The sequence below is a fragment of the Dama dama genome, chromosome 20, assembly GCF_033118175.1.
Source record: "Dama dama isolate Ldn47 chromosome 20, ASM3311817v1, whole genome shotgun sequence".
Taxonomy (NCBI): domain Eukaryota; kingdom Metazoa; phylum Chordata; class Mammalia; order Artiodactyla; family Cervidae; genus Dama; species Dama dama.
Genome location: NC_083700.1, coordinates 27,131,040 through 27,150,052, shown reverse-complemented (window position 1 = coordinate 27,150,052; position 19,013 = coordinate 27,131,040). Strand labels below are relative to the sequence as shown.

General features: G+C 45.2%; 1 protein-coding gene across 2 annotated transcripts; it reads right to left on the bottom strand.

Moving 5' to 3' along the window:
• Positions 1–2,216: 2,216 nt before the first annotated feature.
• TRIM45 (tripartite motif containing 45) lies at positions 2,217–12,681 on the bottom strand. 2 transcript variants are annotated; one of them, XM_061121055.1, is made up of 7 exons: positions 12,433–12,681; positions 11,329–11,579; positions 8,985–9,718; positions 7,154–7,283; positions 6,300–6,414; positions 4,162–4,288; positions 2,217–3,270 (listed from the first exon to the last, which is right to left on the bottom strand). In XM_061121055.1, exons 1-7 carry the CDS (start codon positions 12,622–12,624, stop codon positions 3,122–3,124), a joined length of 1,698 nt encoding a protein of 565 aa, XP_060977038.1. In that variant the 5' UTR covers positions 12,625–12,681; the 3' UTR covers positions 2,217–3,121. The 2 variants fall into 2 exon arrangements, with proteins under 2 accessions (XP_060977038.1, XP_060977037.1); XM_061121054.1 differs by lacking the exon at positions 12,433–12,681 and having other exon boundaries at positions 2,221–3,270; positions 11,329–12,127.
• Between the last annotated feature and the right edge of the window lie 6,332 nt (positions 12,682–19,013).

Here is a 19,013-nt window from a genome sequence, read left to right as displayed (position 1 = left end):
TCAGCAATAAGTGAACTGTGAACTTCCAGATGTTCAAGCTGGTTTTAGAAAAGGCAGAGGAGCCAGAGACCAAATTGCCAACATCTGCTGGATCATCAAAAAAGCAAGAGTTCCAGAGAAACATCTATTTCTGCTTTATTGACTATGTCAAAGCCTTTGACTGTGTGGATCACAATAAACTGGGGAAAATTCTGAAAGAGATGGGAATACCAGACCACCTGACCCACCTCTTGAGAAACCTATATGCAGGTCAAGAAGCAATGGTTAGAACTGGACATGGACCAACAGACTGGTTCCAAATAGGAAAAGGAGTACGTCAAGGCTGTATACTGTCACCCTGATTATTTAACTTATATGCAGAGTACATCATGAGAAACACTGGGCTGGAAGAAGCACAAGCTGGAATCAAGATTGCTGGAAGAAATATCAATAACCTCAGATATGCAGATGACACCACCCTTATGGTCGAAAGTGAAGAGGAACTAAAAAGCCTCTTGATGAAAGAGGAGAGTGAAAAAGTTGGCTTAAAGCTCAACATTCAGAAAACTAATATCATGGCATCTGGTCCCATCACTTCATGGGAAATAGATGGGAAACAGTGGAAACAGTGTCAGACTTTATTTTTTGGGCTCCAAAATCACTGCAGATGGTGATTGCAGCCATGAAATTAAAAGATGCTTACTCCTTGGAAAGAAAGTTATGATCAACCTAGATAGCATATTGAAAAGCAGAGACATTACTTTGTCAACAAAGGTCTGTCTGGTCAAGGCTATGGTTTTTCTAGTGGTCATGTATGGATGTGAGAGTTGGACTGTGAAGAAAGCTGAGCGCCGAAAAATTGATGCTTTTGCACTGTGGAGTTGGAGAAGACTCTTGAGAGTCCCTTGGACTGCAAGGAGATCCAACCAGTCCATCCTGAAGGAGATAAGTCCTGGGTGTTCATTGGAAGGACTGATGCTGAGGCTGAAACTCCAATACTTTGGCCACCTCATGCGAAGAGTTGACTCATTGGAAAAGACCTTGATGCTGGGAGGGATCAGGGGCAGGAGAAGAAGGGGATGACAGAGGATGAGATGGCTGGATGGCATCAGGGACTCAATGGACATGAGTTTGAGTAAACTCCGGGAGTTTGTGACGGACAGAGAGGCTTGGCATGCTGCAATTCATGGGGTCTCGAAGAGTCAGGCACAACTGAGTGATTGAACTGAACTGAATGGTCTAGAACAGGATTATCAACAGCAGCATTATTAACACTTTGACCTGGATAATTCTTCATAGTGGGAAGCTGTTCCAAATTGATCATAAGCAGCATTCCTGACTTCTCCCCAAAAGATGCTAGTGACACCCTGATCCCAGCTATGGCAAGAAAAATGTCTGAGACTTTACTAAACATACTTGAGGGACAAATTCACTCTTGGATGAAAACCACTGATTTTAAAGCAGTAGTGCTGAGCTAAAAAAACTGTTACCTGACCTCTGGGCCCAGTGATTGATTATAAAGAGTGAGGAAGAGCAAGTAATATTCTCAGAGGATTACAGGGCCATCAGGGCTTCTGGGAAGATCAGATTTTGGTCAGAGACAGGGCTGGAGGGAATCTTCCCAGAAAAGGGTGAGAATATAGTATCTTCAAATTTACAACTACACTGTGGCTACCTCCTTAAGGAGGAAACGTATTCCATGATGACCTGACGGTCAATGTGTTTTGTCTAATTATTTCACTTCCTTTGCTTGAGCCAACTCATCACTCTAATGAGTCACTTCTTAATGGATCTTACAATGCAGACTTCAATAATTATATTTAATACATGCTGTGTTTTTGCTATATAAGGAATCAGATATCCCTAGAGCACATTGAATTGAATGTGAACACACTGAATATATACAGTGAAGACCCTGGCAGAGCCGGGGCACCAGTCCTATGTACTTCGTCTCCCAAGAATTCTCTTCCACTGAGCTGGCATGCTCTGGGAGCCAAAGCTTCTAGTTAATTTCCTAGATATGCAGACAAAAGTGAAGATGACTCTCTAGAAGACAAGGCTGTGAGATTTGAGGACGATGAAGGTATGTGGATCACCTGGCATGAGTACATCTGTAAGGAATTTATAAGGTCCTAGTTCAACAGCATTCCCCTTTATTTGCTGGCTACGTGTCTACCCTTGACCAAATAGTAACCTTCTAGGCTCTGGGGGCTATGAGATGAACATGGTGTAGAGGGGAAGTGGGGGACCCCCACCTAAACAGCAGTATCATATGATACATTTAAGGTGTGCTAGCAACACGTGGACATGAGGACAAGTTTTTATTCTTTGAGGGAAACAAATATCTAATGTGTACCTTGGGGAAAATTTTTTTAAAGTTATGTATCAAAAAGTTGAGGAACTAAATCACTACCATGAGCTCTAAATGCTAATGGCATAGGTACCTCCATGCCTATACAAAATAGAAGGTAGCCTCCTTGGTATAGAAATGACACTTTTTTTTTTTGAGGGGGTAGGCCTACAGTTTATTGAATTAGATTTTGCTATTTACAACTGAGATCACATCTACATATACTTTGTTAGTCTACATGGATACATTATTTCTAACAAGTTTAGACTTATGATGAATGAGCTCAGTCATACAAAAACACGTGCACACACTCATACTAACTGTCTTAACAACAGTAGTGCATACGTTATACACCTCCTATAAAGGCAGTTCTGATTACAAACTGCAAGTTTCAAAGATCGATCTGATTTTGAAGATGATACACACTGTGTGATTCTAAAATCTATTTTAGTCATTTTGTACAGTAGCTATCTTACTGGACTACAGTACATATTTTTTAAAAGGACACTGATGAGGGGCACCATCTGGTATTTAACTTAAACCAGATAGCTGATTACCTCCCCCTCCCTGCAAAGACCTCTGGCCAAGAAGACAAATGTAATGTGGTCTCTGGTACCCGATTGCCCACATGTACCATCAGTGAATAACTCACAAAGAGATCCTCGGATTTGAGGGTATAACATAAGGCACTTTGTTTTTAATTCTATCCGTTTCTTCAGAATTAAGGTCTGTGGTCCTCTGGTGATCTGAAGCCGTGCTGGCCACAGCTGTGATCATGGACCCAGGAAGCCATCAGAAGGCCACCGTCCTCAGTAGACTCCATGGTCCGCTCTGCCCACCTGCCCATGTGCATTCTGACTTCTCCGTAAACTTCCCACAGCATGACCAGTGGGGACGTCCTGGGTGGCCTTTGTGTCCGTGGCCACAGCCTAGGTACCCACCTGCATGGTCCAAAGAGAAGAGGGAAAAACCATTAGAAGGAAGTCCAGTGGTTACCATGGAAATTAACACTCCTGGCGATATTCAGACTCATGGATATTTTTACATCTAAAAACAACCCAGTGAGAGGAACAAGCTCTCGGATGCCTCTGTAGCTGGGAGGACTCTAAAGACAGATGACAGCAAATCAATTGAAGTTAACTGGAGTTGTAAGAACAGTGTTATTTTAACACTCTGTGAACTTAAGGAGAAGAACTGGTTTGGATTTTAACATAACAAAACTTAAATAAAAGAGAAGGGCAGAATGCTAGAAATAAACAAAATAGATCCTGAAATGTCTCTATGCAAGTTTACAAGAGCCTATGTTAAGGCTCACCATAAAAGTAAGGACAGGACAGAAGAGTGAAAATAATTAGATTTCTTGCCTGGATGCTGACCTTTCTGCCCACATTTCCTTCCCCCAAGAAAAGAGCCAGACTTGGTTCAGTTGATTTATTCATCTGTTCTCCCATCCCTGCCTTGTCTGGAATTTCTTTAAGGTTTCAAAAGGAACAGGATGGGTTTATGTTTTTGACCGCGCTCAGGCTGTTGGAAAGGGTACAGACTGACCATCCCAGGAGAAGCACTGGGCTTCTAGAATCAGTGAACTGTATCAAAACTAAAAGCACTCAGAGCTTTTCATCTTGCCATTTCAGTTTCCATAACCAAGAAGCTTTAAATCAAACGTTTAGAACTGTGATACATTCAACACGCACAGACTACCTTCCTAGGAACAAAGCCTGAGTCTGAATACCCTGACCCTGGTCGCTGTGGTGCTGACCTCTGCTGCTGGGAGACAGGCGCAGAGGGAGAGCGAGGGCTTTCTGGAGCCCTCCTTACCTGGTTCTCCTTACCTGGCATGGTGCCTCCACACGCACAGCGAGCAGTTTTCTGGCCTCCACTGGAGCAGAATGTGCAACAGTGAAACACGCCCGGGTGTGAGCGGTGCCTTTTCCTCACGGTCACAGTGAATGGCGAGCCCTTCAGTGTTCAGACCAAGAGCAAAGAACAGCCTCATGAGTCAACAGGCGTGTGCTGAGCATCACACAGACTAAACAGCTAAGTCACAGGCCCTGCCCCTGGAGGGACGAGGACAGTAGAGGGAAACAGTGACTGGGGGTCAGAGCCAGCTGGGTGTTCAGCTGGACAGGGCCAGATACAAATGCAGTGAGAGGCGTCAAGGAATCTGTGCTGCTGCCCTGGCACGCAGACGGCCAGACACACTGACGGTGTTCGTCGCTCAGTCGTGTCTGACTGTTTACGACCCTGTGGACTACAGCCCGCGAAGCTTCTCTGTCCATGAATTCTCCAGGCAAGAATACTAGAGTGGACTGCCGTGCCCTCCTCCAGGGACCTTCCTGACCAGGAATCAAATCTGGGTCTTCTGTATTACCGGCAGATTCTTTACCATCTGGGCCACCAGGGAAGCCCTAGTAAACTCAACTGTGCTTTCAAGTCACTGACTTCCGTCTCCATCTCCTCCATTCCTGAGCAGTCTAAGAACATCTGTGGTCCCTTCTCCAATTTCTCAGCCACACACTCCCATCCCTCAGATCCTAAGCCAATTCATTTCTTTTCATCCCTCCATCCTGGACACAACTGTTTACCCATCCACTCATTCTAGGTTGGTGAAGTTAGATGAAATGGAGGAAGATTAGGCATGTAGTTAATAATTCTCAGATTAGAAATTCTCCTACCTGCCTTCTTTCCTTTAAGAATAATTTTCATCCTTGAATTTCTACCCTATGCTAAACAGTAAGTATTTAATGAATGTTGCTATCTGCCTGTTCCTATATGAGAATCACATACCATGCAAAAACACAAAGCAGAGAGGCTGGCACCTTAGAAGCCTTTCAGATGTTAAATCTCTCTTCCTTTAAAGAGTCTAGTTTTTTTGGCTACATGGTATGTGGGATCTTAGTTCCCTAACCAGGGATCAAATCCATACTTCCTGCATTGGGAGTGCAGAGTCTTAAACATGGGATGGCCAGGGAAGTCCCTACAATCTGTTTTAAAAACAACTTGGGAGTTCAAACATGTGGTTTCAAATTCTGATTTTTCTACCCAGGTACTGTGTATTGCGGCAAGTTTGTTTTCTTGGTCTAATTGGATGATGATCCTATGTTTGAGTGGTTTGTTAGAAAAGTGAAATAATGTTTGAAAATATATCTAACCTATGTGGCATCCTGTAAGTAGGCAAGCAGCAAGTGGCTACTATGAGTCTTCCCAGGGCACAGCCCAGAAGCCTAACACATCCTGATACTCTGTGGTGTTTCTTGTCCCCGCAAGTGTTGATTTCCGGTTGGGGGGAACCCTCTGGCAGCTTGTATGTCAGCAGAGATTCTGCTGGACATGTTGAGTGTAACTCAATTTTTAAAAATTCATAATCTTTACACCAGAAAAGTGTTACATATATCTGTGGAGGTGATGTAGTAACCATGGTAACAGAGAAGCATATATATATACATGCTCACACACATGTATACATATAAACACAGTAGAGAATTATCTGGGCAAATAGTTAGGGAGATTGTTGACTGATCAGTTACAGGAGAGGGCATAACTCTCCCAGTGGTATTCCAGTAAGTCCATGTCTGGTCATAGTCTGAACAAAGCCAGGAAATCCTGAGTGAGGTTATATTTCTTGCATGTGTGCATACTCATCTGCTGGTAGATTGCCCGCTGTGATCAGGCATCTTTCCAAAATTAAGAACTCCAACAATCTAACTGGGAGAATGATAAAATACAGGCATAACTGCTAAGAGGTGAAGTAGGAATAAAGAGGTTTCAGGATCACCAGTATCCTCTAGTAAGAATAACAGCTGCAAAATCTGGGCCCTTTCTTGAGTGAGGTGAAGTAAGAAAGAAGAGAATCCCAGTCAATCCCTCTACACAGCTGGTCCTGTGTGAAATGTCTCCACATTCTAAGATGACAAAACCGAGGGGAGGAGGGGGGTGAAAGGTCAGGAAGTGTAGGCAAGGCCTCACTTACCTGCACGTGCTGCTCCTTGACACAGACCAACACAGTATAGGTGCCGGGTTCCTTGGGCGTATAGGAAACATAATATGTCCCATCCTTGTTATCATGGACCATCGTTTTGACGGGACTGTATAGAAACGGGAGTTCAAAAATACCACTCATTCTCACAAAGCCTACATCAGTTGCCTGCTCATTTAGGATGTAAATGCTATACCATACAGCCAATGTTAATTTTAAATGTCCCCCAAGCAGGATGTGTCTTCTCCTTGTCTCAGAAGTTAACTTTACAATACAAGGTAACATAAATCCTCATTTAATCTGACATTCAGAAGACTTCCTGAAAACATCAGTGTTCTCTCTAACCAGCTTCTGTCGTACCTCCTGCTCTTCTTCCTCCCTCCTCCATCCTCCAGTCCTGAAGACTTCACTTATAACTTCGCTCCCAGCACAAATAGTAAGCATGGGGCTGAACTTTGAGGAGGGCACCATTCAGTCTAACACAGAATATTTTGCAGTCTATTCAAAGCTTGGGATAAAGACAGTCTGCGGGGGCAGATGAGACCTTTGGGAGAGAATCAAATAGTAGCCTAAAACCCACACAAGGAATTGCATCTGGTCCACGTGGTCCTATGGCGCTTTTTTTTTTTTTTTTTTTGGTAGCAAATAAACCTTATTTATTTATTTTTTTTTATTATTATTATTATTTTTTTCCAGTGGGTTTTGTCATACATTGATATGAATCAGCCCCTATGGCGCTTTTTAATGGCATCATGGGGGAGGTAGGCTGGAACTACTGCAGTTACAGCCCCGTGACTGCAAAGAACCTTGGATTTCCAGGTCCATGATGCCTGAGGCTTGATACAAACCTGTCTTTCTTATCTTTAGGGACTACTGTGACTTGAACGTTATCTCCTCCCCTGCCCATGCTCTCTCCTGTTGCATCCTTACAAAGCACGGTGAAAGAGGCTGGCTGTTTCTCACGGGCTCTGTGAAGATCTGTGGAAGATAAACACTCAGTCCTCAATCTCAAAGGTCAACCGTAGTGACGGCGTCCCCAGATCAGACACCATCTTGCTTTTTCTGTTTAGTACAAAAGGTCGTGTTTCTGGTTTCCTCCCTTTCTTTTTTCTTCCTGTCTGTTTCCTGGAGCATACTTCTTGGGAGTCACTTCTGGTGAGCCTGGTTCTCGCTCAGCCAGCAGCAGCTCTTGGATTGTAAAGGATCCTGGATCTTAATTTCAGCCTTAAGAAAGCTTTGAAAAATCTTAGGCTTGACATATGTATTCAGAGAATAAAAGAGAGGCTGTGCTGTGCTGTTGTGCTTAGTCGCTCAGTCGTGTCTGACTCTTTGCAACCACATGGACTGTAGCCCACCAGGCTCCCCTGTCCATGGGGATTCTCCAGGCAAGAATGCTGGAGTGGGTTGCCATGCCCTCCTCAAGGGGATCTTCCCAACCCAGGAATCAAATCCAGGTCTTCCACATTGCAGGTGGACCCTTTACAGTCTGAGCCACCAGGGAAGCCCCCACAGAGAGGCTGGTAACCCCAAACTACCCTCTCTGAGCGACAGATCCTGCTAGAAGAGGCAGGAGGTACAGGTAACCAGCTCAGACTCTTCATGCCTAAAGTCCTCTACGGCATGGTGGCTGTGCCTAGGCACTGGGGGGCATATTCAATAGCTACACACTCTGGCCCAGGGCTTCCCTGATAGCTCAGATGGTAAAGAATCTGCCTGCAATGCAGGAGACCTGGGTTTGATCCCTGGGTTGGGAAGATACCCTGGAGAAGGGAATGGCTACCCATTCCAGTATTCTTGCCTGGAAAATTCCATGGACAGAGGAGCCTGGCAGGCTACAGTCTATGAGGTCGCAAAGAATCAGACATGACTGAGCAACTAACACTTTCACTCCACTTCTGGTTCAGAAGACAGATGAAATAGGCTTTTTTATCTGGGGTCTGTGAACTATTACGAGGCCTTCTGAGGGGTGAAGAAGCTCCTAAAATTGTATGCTCAAATAAGAGGGCATTTTCTTGTGGAGAGATCATTCTCAAAGGGATCTGTGACCTCCAAGCAGGTAAGAATTCCTGTGCCTGGGTCAGGATGACTCTAGAATACAATCTTCCTGTGAGAACTGATCTGTGAAATAGGTTTGAATAATGTGCTTCCTTTAGGAAGCACATGGTCAAAAGAAATTGTTTCTCCCCCTACTGACTGAAATGCCTACCACATTCTTTTCAATGCCACTATCTGGCTTCCATGAACCAGAAAGGGCATCAAAGAAAGCAAACCATCATCCCTTCTACTTTACTCCTCTGAAATTCTCTTCAGAACCATCCTCTCCAAACAAGCCGTCCTCTCTGAACAGGCAGGATTTCACTCTACCCTGAGGTCTATGCTGTTATGTCTTACGGGCACTGCCTTGGTTCTGTCACCTGAGAAGTGGTCTGATCCTTGAGTTCCTTGGTTGTTAACTACTTTTCTCAACTGGAAAAGGGTCAAGCCTCACCTCTGTCTGGGATCTTAAGTGCAACCTGACCAGAACAAACCAGAAAGAAAAGGACACGGGAGGGATCACCATCTGTTGGATGGGTATGACTCTCTCCCTAGCTGAATGAAGGCCGTAGCTGAAAATGCCACACGTCTTTGACACCATGTCCTGCCGCTGCCCTTCCATGCCAATGGGAGATGTCGCCCTACCTTCCCCTTGGAGGACACATTTGGCTGGATCGACCTCTTTGGTGTTGATGGCCCCATAAACTTCATAGCCACGGCACAGGCCTGCTTTCTCCTTGGGAGAGAAGGCTATCTTCTCGTTGACTCCGGGATGGGCACTGTATTCCACTTTGTTCAGCTTGGTGAGCCGTTCCACCACCACCCCCTTGGTAATGAGGATCTCCAGGTCAGAGCCGCTGGCCAGCAGGTGCTCGGTGAACTCCACTCCAGTCCGCATGTCTGCCAGCAGCTGCTCCAGTTGTGCCTTTTGCAGCTGCAGAGAGTTTTCCTTCTGGACTCGGATGTCTTCCAGCTGCTTCAGCAGCTTGTCCCGATGCTCCTCGATGGCCTTGATATAGCCCTCGGAGAAGGTGTGGATGTCGGCGGCTACGGCCTTCACCCGCTCCTGCAGGACGCTGTTGGTCCCTTTGATCTGTGCCAGGGCCTCCTCCAGGGCCTCCATGTGGGGCTGGGTACCCCTGAGCAGCTCCCGCACAGAGTCCTCGTGCTTGTGAATAACGTTGCTAGTGAAGTCACAGGGGTGCTCCCGGTGCTCCCCCACCACGCAGTCCCGGCACACAGGCCGGTCGCAGAGCTCACAGAACAGCCTCAGCTCCTCTGCAGGGTGAGCAGGACACAGAATGGGCTTCCCGATCTGGCTGTAGCCTTTTAAGTCTTTCAGGTCCACCATGGTATGGTAGGTCGTCTTCTTCTGCCGCCTAGAGGCAAACAAAAGCACGAACGGAAAATGAGGGGATGAGTCTAGCAGGGAAACAAACAGTCCAGCAGCTTTAAGGGCATGGGTTCTGAAGTCCAACAAATCTGAGTTCAGTTCCTTGTTCTAACCTCTTACTAATGAGTCTCTAGGATTCCAGTTCCTCCTCTATACACTGGGGCAATATATATGTGAAAGGGCTGCTCTATGGGATGAAATGATAGTAGGCTAGGGCTCTCTGGCTTGGTGCATGACTTTGCAATGCTAAGGCTACCTCCTGGGACTTTTCCCAAAGAGTTCATTTGTCAAGTTTAGGCAAGAGCCACAGCCTAGTGCTACAGCAAGCTAGAGGGGAGAGTTTGGTGGAGACCAGCAGTGAGATGAGACTGTGCCAGACGGCTTAGCAATAAACTTCAGGCAGTTAAAAAGCAGCTAGCTGGGCACAACAGAGTCTCCCTCAGCTTTCATCGAACTCTCTGGGAAAGCATTTCCTTTGATCAATGCCTCCGCCACCCAAAGCAGCAAGCTAGAATTTTCTAGAGGAAAGTCATCAACATTATTAGAAAGAGTAAAATCAGTGGTCAGTAGAACCAAAGCTCTCTTTTAATTCCCTCTTTTTATAGCCCTCTAGAAATTCAGGGAAATCCCCAGAAACCACGGTGACTGTTCAGAGTTACACCATGTGTTTAGTGTTTTAGCAACGTCAAGCTTACATGCCTGTTCTGGCACCAGCAGAGTGGCTGTGGGCAAAACAGGGTCAGCTGTTGAGCTGGCAGCAAAGTAGTCATCATTACAAGGTAAAAATAGAAGGACCGAAGACTGCTAACTTGTTCTGTTGGTGAGGCCAGAAAACACCTCGAAGGCAGAACTTAAAAAGCACTGTAGCTAATCCTGAAACATTGGCCATTTCATATTGTGATGTTCTGGAATGGGGGGAGGTGGTCTGAAGGCACAAAGTGACTTCCTGTGACAAACTGTTTACCAAACAGCATAAAAGACATAATCCCCACCCCCAAGTCCATCTCACCGAGTTCCAGAGCACCTCGAGGGTACAGGGCAAAGGTGGAGGTGGTATCCCACCAATCAGCACCTTATACTGGGAGGGTGACAGAGATGAGCAGAGAAAACACCGCAGGCAGGTAGAAGATTTGGATTTTAAATTCAATTGTTACATACTACTTACCAGTTATGGGACCCTGGCATATCACATACTGCTGAGCTTCAGTTTCCTCCAATAATAAATAGGGGTGAAAACAGTGCCTGCTTTTCTATGAGTTCCAAGGATCAAATGAGACTGAGGGCAGGGGATCTGCTATCATACTCTTTCTCTAGCACCCCGGATGAATGATTGATGAGCCAAGGAAACTGGGTAATAACTTTGTAAACTGAAATGGACCCTGCAAACCTCTGATGCTATTATTACCATGGGTATTACATAAAGGCTGCAGAATTTAACTACTGTTCTGGAATATCTGTAATCACATTGTATACTGTTCTCTGACTTTCCACAGCATTTGAGCTTTCCTTTCCATCTGCTCACCAAGGGATTTCTCTGCCTTGACACCTCTTTATACTCCACTCTTAAGCCACACCAGGTGGGTATCCCATCTTTACCTATGAGCCTGACAGCAGAAGTGGCAGAGATTGGCTTTGCAGGTCTGACACCTCTTCTCCACTTCCCTGTCGCTGCACAGGTCACACACCAGGCCCTGGCCTTCCCCACGCAGACTCTCCAGCATCACATCATTCATGGCCAGGTGGTCTATGATTAAAGCCTTCACTCCACCCATGGGCAGGTCCACCTGAGCATCACATACCGGACAGAGGATGCCAATCTGTGGCTGCAGAGCGCGTGGCTTGAGTTCCTGGAATATGGACCCCTCAGAGCTTGTGTCAGATTCTCCCCCTCGGATGTCCACTACTGAGAAGGGTTCCAGCTGCTCCAGACAGGTGGTGCAAACTGTGTGCAAACAAGGCAGGAGCCTGGGGGCTTCGAAAAGCCCCCTGCACAAAGGGCAGTGAGTTTTGCCTGAGTTTCCAGCTGCGGTCCCACTGGGGAGTTTGCCCACGAAGCCCAGCAGCGGCCTCCTCTTTTCTGCCATATTCCCCACGTTTGTGCTCAGTATCAGAAAAGGCCCTGGGCAGTTCTATAATGAAGTAGCAGGTGATTAGGCCCACCCAAAGAGACAGTTTCCAAAACTTGTACAGAGACCGTGGGGACTCTCTCTTTGGCAAATCAAAGGGCAAAAAGGAAAAAGAGTATTCCTCAAAGGAGCCACCCACAGATCTACTCAGCAAGGCCCCCTCCTTTGCAAGGCATCCCATACCAGACACGCCCACGCCCTCCTCTGCCCCCCAAGTCCTCCTCCCCGGAAGCGCTTCCAGCTCTAGGTCTCCAGCTAATCCTGCTGTCGATTCCTGGACCCCTGCACCTCTATCACCCTCTACTACCCCCCACCCCACCGCCGGCCCCACTGGTCCCACGCCGGACACGCGACAACCGCCACCCCCGCCCCCGCGTGATGCGCTTGGGGGGTCCTCCGCTCCTTCCTTCCACCCGGCCCTCCGCGGAAGGCACGCGGCGGACCAGGGAGCTGCGAGCCCCCGCTGCCTTCTCGGTTGCCACCACCTCCCCACCCTTCGGTCCAAGGCGCTCGACGGCTCTGGTCCCGCCTCGCACCAATCCCAGCCCGGGGCTACTCAGATGACTCCAATCACCGTCAGAGAGGGGCGGCCGTCGCCGTTGCGAGCCCCGCCACCCCGCAGAGTGACACCAGCAGCATCCAATAAGCTTTGGAAATTCCACATCTTCGCCGGTCCTCTCCGGGGAGGGGCGATAGCCGGGGGCGGGGCGGCCTCAGGGCTTGGGCCTCGGAAGAGAAAAAGGGTAAGGCTGTGAGTGAGCGGCATAGTATAGCCAGCGTCACCATTTTACGGCGACTGTCTCCCTCTCTATGGCTCTGGCGACCAGAGAGGTCAGAGGACAACTTAGAAAGCTGCGCTGATGTGCCACGGGGAAGGCTTCCTTTGCGCCCTCGGATTGGTCCCACGAACCCACCCTGGGGCCTCCCATTGGTGGCTGGCGCTGTCAGTTGCCCCAAGCTCCGCCCAGGGCTTGTCGAGAGTTGAAGGGGGAGGCGTTTTCTTGGTTTCCGAGTCCTCGGAAGCGCCGAAAGGCGTGTTATCCTTGGCTGTTCTGTGAACCTGCGAGTTCCCCTCTGGGCTTCCCAGCTTATTTTAATTCAGGAGTCCTTGAGGCCATGCGTGCGGGTTACCAGAGCTTGTGGAAGCGGCTCGCTGGGTTCTGGCATTTTCCGGGCCAGGCTGGTTCCGAGGACCCATCAGGGAGACCGTTGGACCAAGGTCTAGCTTTGCCTTCGTGTGGCACTCGCCGGGAAGCTCGAATCCCGGTTCCCTGGGGCTTGAGAAGCTGTTGTTTCGTCAGTCGGGGCTAGAGGTGGCGATGACTAAGGAGTTGTCAACCAGAGTTCTACAGTTTTATGTAAGAGAAAGAGGGCAAGTTTGTCCCGCTGTTTTTTTGTTTTTGCTTTTTTTTTTTTTTTTAAATCAGAGAGGGCCTATGACTGGTCACAATGGTATAGTGGAAGATGTCAAAGTAGGATAAGTCCTCTGTGGGCTCAGAGTAGTGGGAAGATGAACACGTCGGACATCCTTTACTTCACAATTTCTCTGTCTTATTTAAGTGTTCTTAGAAGGAGTCTCCTGATTTGGCTGTATGGGGAATTTGCTACACTTGGCATCTAGGACCTGTACCTCCACAATTTCAGAAATGGCAATACTCTGGCTCCTTACGCTCCACTTGTTCTTTTTTTTTTTTTTTCTCCACTTGTTATTATCTTAAGACCAACTGCTGCTGCTGCTGCTAAGTCACTTCAGTCGTGTCCGACTCTGTGTGATCCCATAGAGGGCAGCCCACCAGGTTCCCCCGTCCCTGGGATTCTCCAGGCAAGAACACTGGAGCTGGTTGCCATTTCCTTCTCCAATGTGTGAAAGTGAAAAGTGAAAGTGAAGTTGCTCAGTCGCGTCCGACTCTTAACGACCCCATGGACCGCAGCCTACCAGGCTCCTCCATCCATGGGATGGATTTTCCAGGCAAGAGTCCTGGAGTGGGGTGCCATTGCCTTCTCCGGTAAGACCGACTAGGATGCCTGATTATCTCACGGCTTGCTTTGTTCATGATTTTCCCTACTTGGTTTGCACCCAGTGGGCAACTGTCTCAATGATGTCTTCATTATCCATTTCATGCCATAGGCACAGTGCCTGGAGCCTAAGCTTTAAAAAATATGGAATCTGAAACAAACGAACAGAAATTTGACTTTGAAATATGAAAAGAAAACTATAAAATGAAAGTAGAAATGTTCAGCCATTTCCAAAATATGTCAGTGAGTCATATGCTACATTTATATGTGAATTACATAGAATTTCCAAAAGTAAGCACATCTAGAAGGTCTTAAAATAGTCCTTACCTGGTTTTCTTCAGCTTCTTGTTCTTCTCCATACCTACTGATTCAGATTCTGCTTTCTTCACTCCAGTATGCTGGAGTAAGTCACAGAAACTGTGCAGACTTGGGTTTGCCATTTATTCTTACTCTGAACTTCACCTCAACTCTCCCTGATGTCTGGAGATGCTTTACTTCATCTCTTATTCATGCTTTCTCATGTTTCCCATGGTAGATGTTCCAGGCTTCCCTTGTTTAAGAAGTGCTTTTGAATTTACCTGTATATTATCTCCTTTAACCTCAACTGTATGAGGAAAGTCTCAAATTTGGTGGCTAGCCCAAGGTAGAACAAATGAAACTTGAACTCTTATCTTATGATGCCATGTTTAAGAGTCTAGCCCAATCACCTGTAGCCTTTTCTTCCCCAGCTTCTTAAGCGTTGAATCACTTATAAACTCAGCAGGTATCTGCCTTTAATTGGGTGAGAAAAGCAAGTCACTCACTTTTTGCTAAAAAAACAACAACTATGATGTGTCGCAACTCCTCTCAGACATCTGGCTTCTTTTTTTCTATTCCAAGGTTAACCCCATAAGACTTTTGCTCTTTATTCCAACCTTTCCTGCCTTCTTAAAACATTGCTGTCCCTATATGTTCAATCAGTCCTTAATTAGCACATTCTTCTACCATATTCTCCCTTGACTAGGCTGCCTTTCAACTTACTTACCTTTGTGACCCTCACCATTACATTTCTCAAAAGACTAGTCCCGCTTTATGCTTTCACCCATTTTTTCCCTCTCCCAAAGTCCCTATTGAGACTTCGCTCTTGCAGATCACAAGTGACCAGTCACTGCCCTTTTCTCACTCAGGTCTCTTTAGTGTTCACCATTGTTATGTACTTTTTCATCCTTAAAACTTGCTTCCCTTTTGCCTTTTGAAATATTCTACTCTCCTGGCCTTCTAATTTCTTGGACAGCTTTTCACATTCTCTTTCCTCACTGATTCCGCTTGCTCCACTTTATCCCCTGCCTTTACTTCTTGTACAGTTGATCCTCAGATTCACACTTTGGGTACTGACCTCTCTCTTGAGCTTTGGTCATAGCCATTTATTATAAACCTGTGCCCAAATGTGGCCCCATCACCTTAGGCCCCACATATCTTAAACTTCAGTGAACTTCTTTTTATCACTAATCTGTATTCTCTGAATTTTTCTGTTTTATTCTCTCAAGGATATTATTCTCCTGCCTCCAGCATGACACTTTATAGTGCTCTTAGCTTCCTTTTTCTTTTTCCATATCCAAGCAGGTACCAGTTTCTTTCCATCCCTACAGCCAACATCTTACTGTGGAGAACTTTCAGATGATAAGGACTTACTTTGAGGATTAGAATAGTTTCTGAATTATTCCTATCCTCTGTTTTTTTTTCTCTACACAGTTTTTCCAAATTAATTGTAAAAATATGGGACAAATCAACATTTCTAAAAGCTTCAGTAGCTCCCAGGCTCCCTCTATAGGGTGAAATCTGGATTCCTTAATAGATTCATGAAACTGACCTTTTAGTTGGACTTAAATATTGCCAAGCACATTTCTTAGTCTTATCCAATTCTTCCACCTTTATTATTTAAACATACTCTTCACACTACTTTCTTGAAACTTTCCCTGTTGTTTCAGCGCTCCAGATTTGAACTCCAATAGCTATTTTAATGGAGAAAGAAATGGCAACCCACTCCAGTATTCTTGCCTGGTGAATCCCGTGGACAGAAGAGCCTGGTGGGCTACAGTCCATGGAGTCACAAAGAGTTGGACACGACTGAGTGACTAAAGAGAGAGAGAGAGCTATTTTTAAACAAATTTATTAAAGTGTAGTTGATTTACAGTGTTGCATACAACATAGTGATTCAGTTATATATACATTGTTTTTCATGTTCATTTTTTGTTATGACTTATCACAGGATATTGAATATAGTTCCCTGTGCTATACAGTAGGGCCTTGTTGTTTGTCCATTCTATATATAATAGTTTGTATCTGCTAATGCTAAACTTCCAAGCCATCTCTTCCCTCACTCACCCTCCTCCTTGTTAACCACAAGTTTATTCTCCATGTCTGTGAGCCTGTTTCTATCTCATAGGTAAATTCATTTGTGTCATATTTTGGATTCCATATATAAGTGATATCACATGGTATTTGTCTTTCCTTTTCTGATTTACTTCACTTAGTATGCTAACCTCTAATTCTGTCTATGTTGCTGGAAATGGCATTATTTCATTCTTTTTTATGGTCGAGTAGTATTCCATTGTACATTATGTGCCAGATCTTTTTTATTGTTCATCTGCCGGTGGATGTTTAGGTTATTTCCATGTCTTGGCTATTGTGAACAATGCTGCTGCAAATATATGGGTGCATTTATCTTTTTGAATTACAGTGTTGTCTGGATATATACCCAGAGGTGGGATTACTGGGTCAGATGGCAACTTGCTTATACTTTTAGTTTTTCAGTTGTGCTACATTCTGGTATTAAGTGTTTTAAATTTATTATGTATATATATGTATATATGTGTACATGTACACACACACACACATATTTTTTGTCTCTTTGTTAATGAAAAACCCTTGGCAACCAATTCCATGCCTACATAGTAGACATCTAATACAGACTTGTTATTGATGAGGCAAGTGAATGATCCCAAAGTAGAATGGGGCTACTTGCAACCAAGAGTTTTATGGATCATGCAGACCACAAGTGATATGGGATAAGATGATGGGAGAGAATTATTTAAGGAGTCTCCTTTCTTAGGATTAGTTAGTGTTTTAGTCCATGTTCACATACTGCTTCATCTTTTTGGGTACCCCGGGAAGCAAATAGTTACAGGGAAGTGCAAAAGTCTTGGGATCAGAGGAATAGGACTGAGGAAAGGGCCAGGTCTGTCAAAGTGTCTAAGGAGTTTCACTGCACTCCTGTGGCTCAGCGGATAAAGAATATGCCTGTAATGCAGGAGACACAAGGGACAAGGATTCAATACCTGAGTCAGGAAGATCCCCTGGGGGAGGAAATGGCAACTCAGTTCAGTATCCTTGCCTGGAAAATCCCGTGGACAGAGGAGCCTGGTGGGCTACAGTCCACAGGGTCACAAGAGGCAGACATGACTGAGCGATTAAGCGACTAAACCTGTAGCCCAAGATAGGGAAAGTACCAAAGGCAAGAAGGCCAGGAACAGAGGATGACCTATCAGGAAATCGGCACATCTGGATTGGACAGTTTGCCTTATTAGCACCACCAGACATGGGGTGAATGTACAGAAGTGAACCAGAGAACTAGAGAGCTATGTCAGGCTTCCCTTTCACCATTATCCCTATTTCTGTCATTCACCATCCTTCCTCCTCTGAAAAGCAGAAGAATCCTTTCTTCTAAGATCTGTGCTTTAAAGCCCAGTCTCATCTACTTCCTCCTCTGTCTTCATCCTTTCTTTTCTGAAGGGTTTTTCTTCCAACTCACACCCATATTTAAGTCTCTTCTACCTTACAACCCGTCTTTAGCTCTTGATTTCACTTTCCCTCTTAAAAAGAATAGTCTACATTTGCTTCTGTAATCCTCCTCACATTTTACTCCTAAACATAGTATAATCTGGCTTTTGTTCTCACCATCCCCTGAAATTGCTTTTGCCACAGTGCCTGATAACTTCCCCCTTGCTCTGTCTAGTGGATACTTTTCAGTTATTATCTAACAGAATTTGTTATAGCTTCTGACATTGACAGTTTCTTTTTGAAACTTTCTCCTCCTTGGTTTCTCTAACACTATGCTTGATTTTTCTTCCTCTTTCAGCCCTTCTCACCACTACTTTTCTTCTCCTTGCAGTGCACTATTTCTTGCACCTGGCTCTTAAACACTGCTACTTCCTAGGGTCTTTGAGCAAAGCTTTTTTTTTTTTTTTTTTAAAGAGAGCTCCCTTGGTGGTTGTGGGGTTTGGAGGTGATATAGATAAAGCACCAGCCCACTTTATATAGGGGCTCTTTTTGCCGATACCATTATTGTCTGTATCATATCTCTGAGTCTACTCCCTCCCTGCTTTTCCTGCTTTAGTTCAAATTCCTGTCATATTTTGTTTGGATCACTGATTAGTTTCTCTATTTCCAATTTATTCACCATGATCCTGTTAGATTAAAATCCTTTTTTTTTTTTTTACCCCCTGCAGTTTGATCATAATCTTCAGTGGCTATTGAATACCTTCATTTATTCATCAAATATCACTTAAGCACCTGGAATATGTTTTCCCCAAATATCTTCATGGCTTGCTCCCTACTAGAATAATAGTTTCCATGAAGGGAGGGACTCCTGACTGTGCCAGGATATAGCTTATTGTGTGGAACAAGGTAAAACTCTGTTCTCATGCAAATTATCTTCTAGTAGGGCTTGACTTCCTCTGCCAGTCCAGCTAACCTCATTTCTTGCACTGCGTCACCCTCATCCTAGCATGCACCCTGAGCTTCAGCCTCTTGGATAGTTGTACAAACTTCTTGCTCTGCCTAGGACACCCTGCCCATTCTCTTGTCTAGTTAATTCCTATCCATTCTTCAAAGCTCAGTTTTCAGATATCAGCTTCTCTAGAAGTCCTTTTTGCAACAAGCCTTTATTAGGTGTTCCTCTTTGTGCTACCATGGTACTCTGTGATGACCTTTTTAGCATTCTCATTTCAATTGTATACTTGTTTCTCACTACACCCCACTCCTCCCACACTAAGAACAAGGTATAATATTTTATTTCTGCATTCCTAACATTGGGCAAGTCTCATAGATAGTATGCTTTAATAAATGTACTATGCATGAATTTAGTGGCCAAGATTCATG

Coding starts and splice junctions, on each gene's coding strand:
- TRIM45 (XM_061121054.1), bottom strand. CDS start 11,816: ATGGCAGAAAAGAGGAGGCCGCTGCTGGGCTTCGTGGGCAAACTCCCC. Junction 6,415..7,153: donor CCTAAAGATAAGAAAGACAG/GTTTGTATCAAG, acceptor GTTTCTATACAG/TCCCGTCAAAACGATGGTCC. Junction 3,271..4,161: donor GTGTGGAGGCACCATGCCAG/GTAAGGAGAACC, acceptor TGGACCATGCAG/GTGGGTACCTAGGCTGTGGC.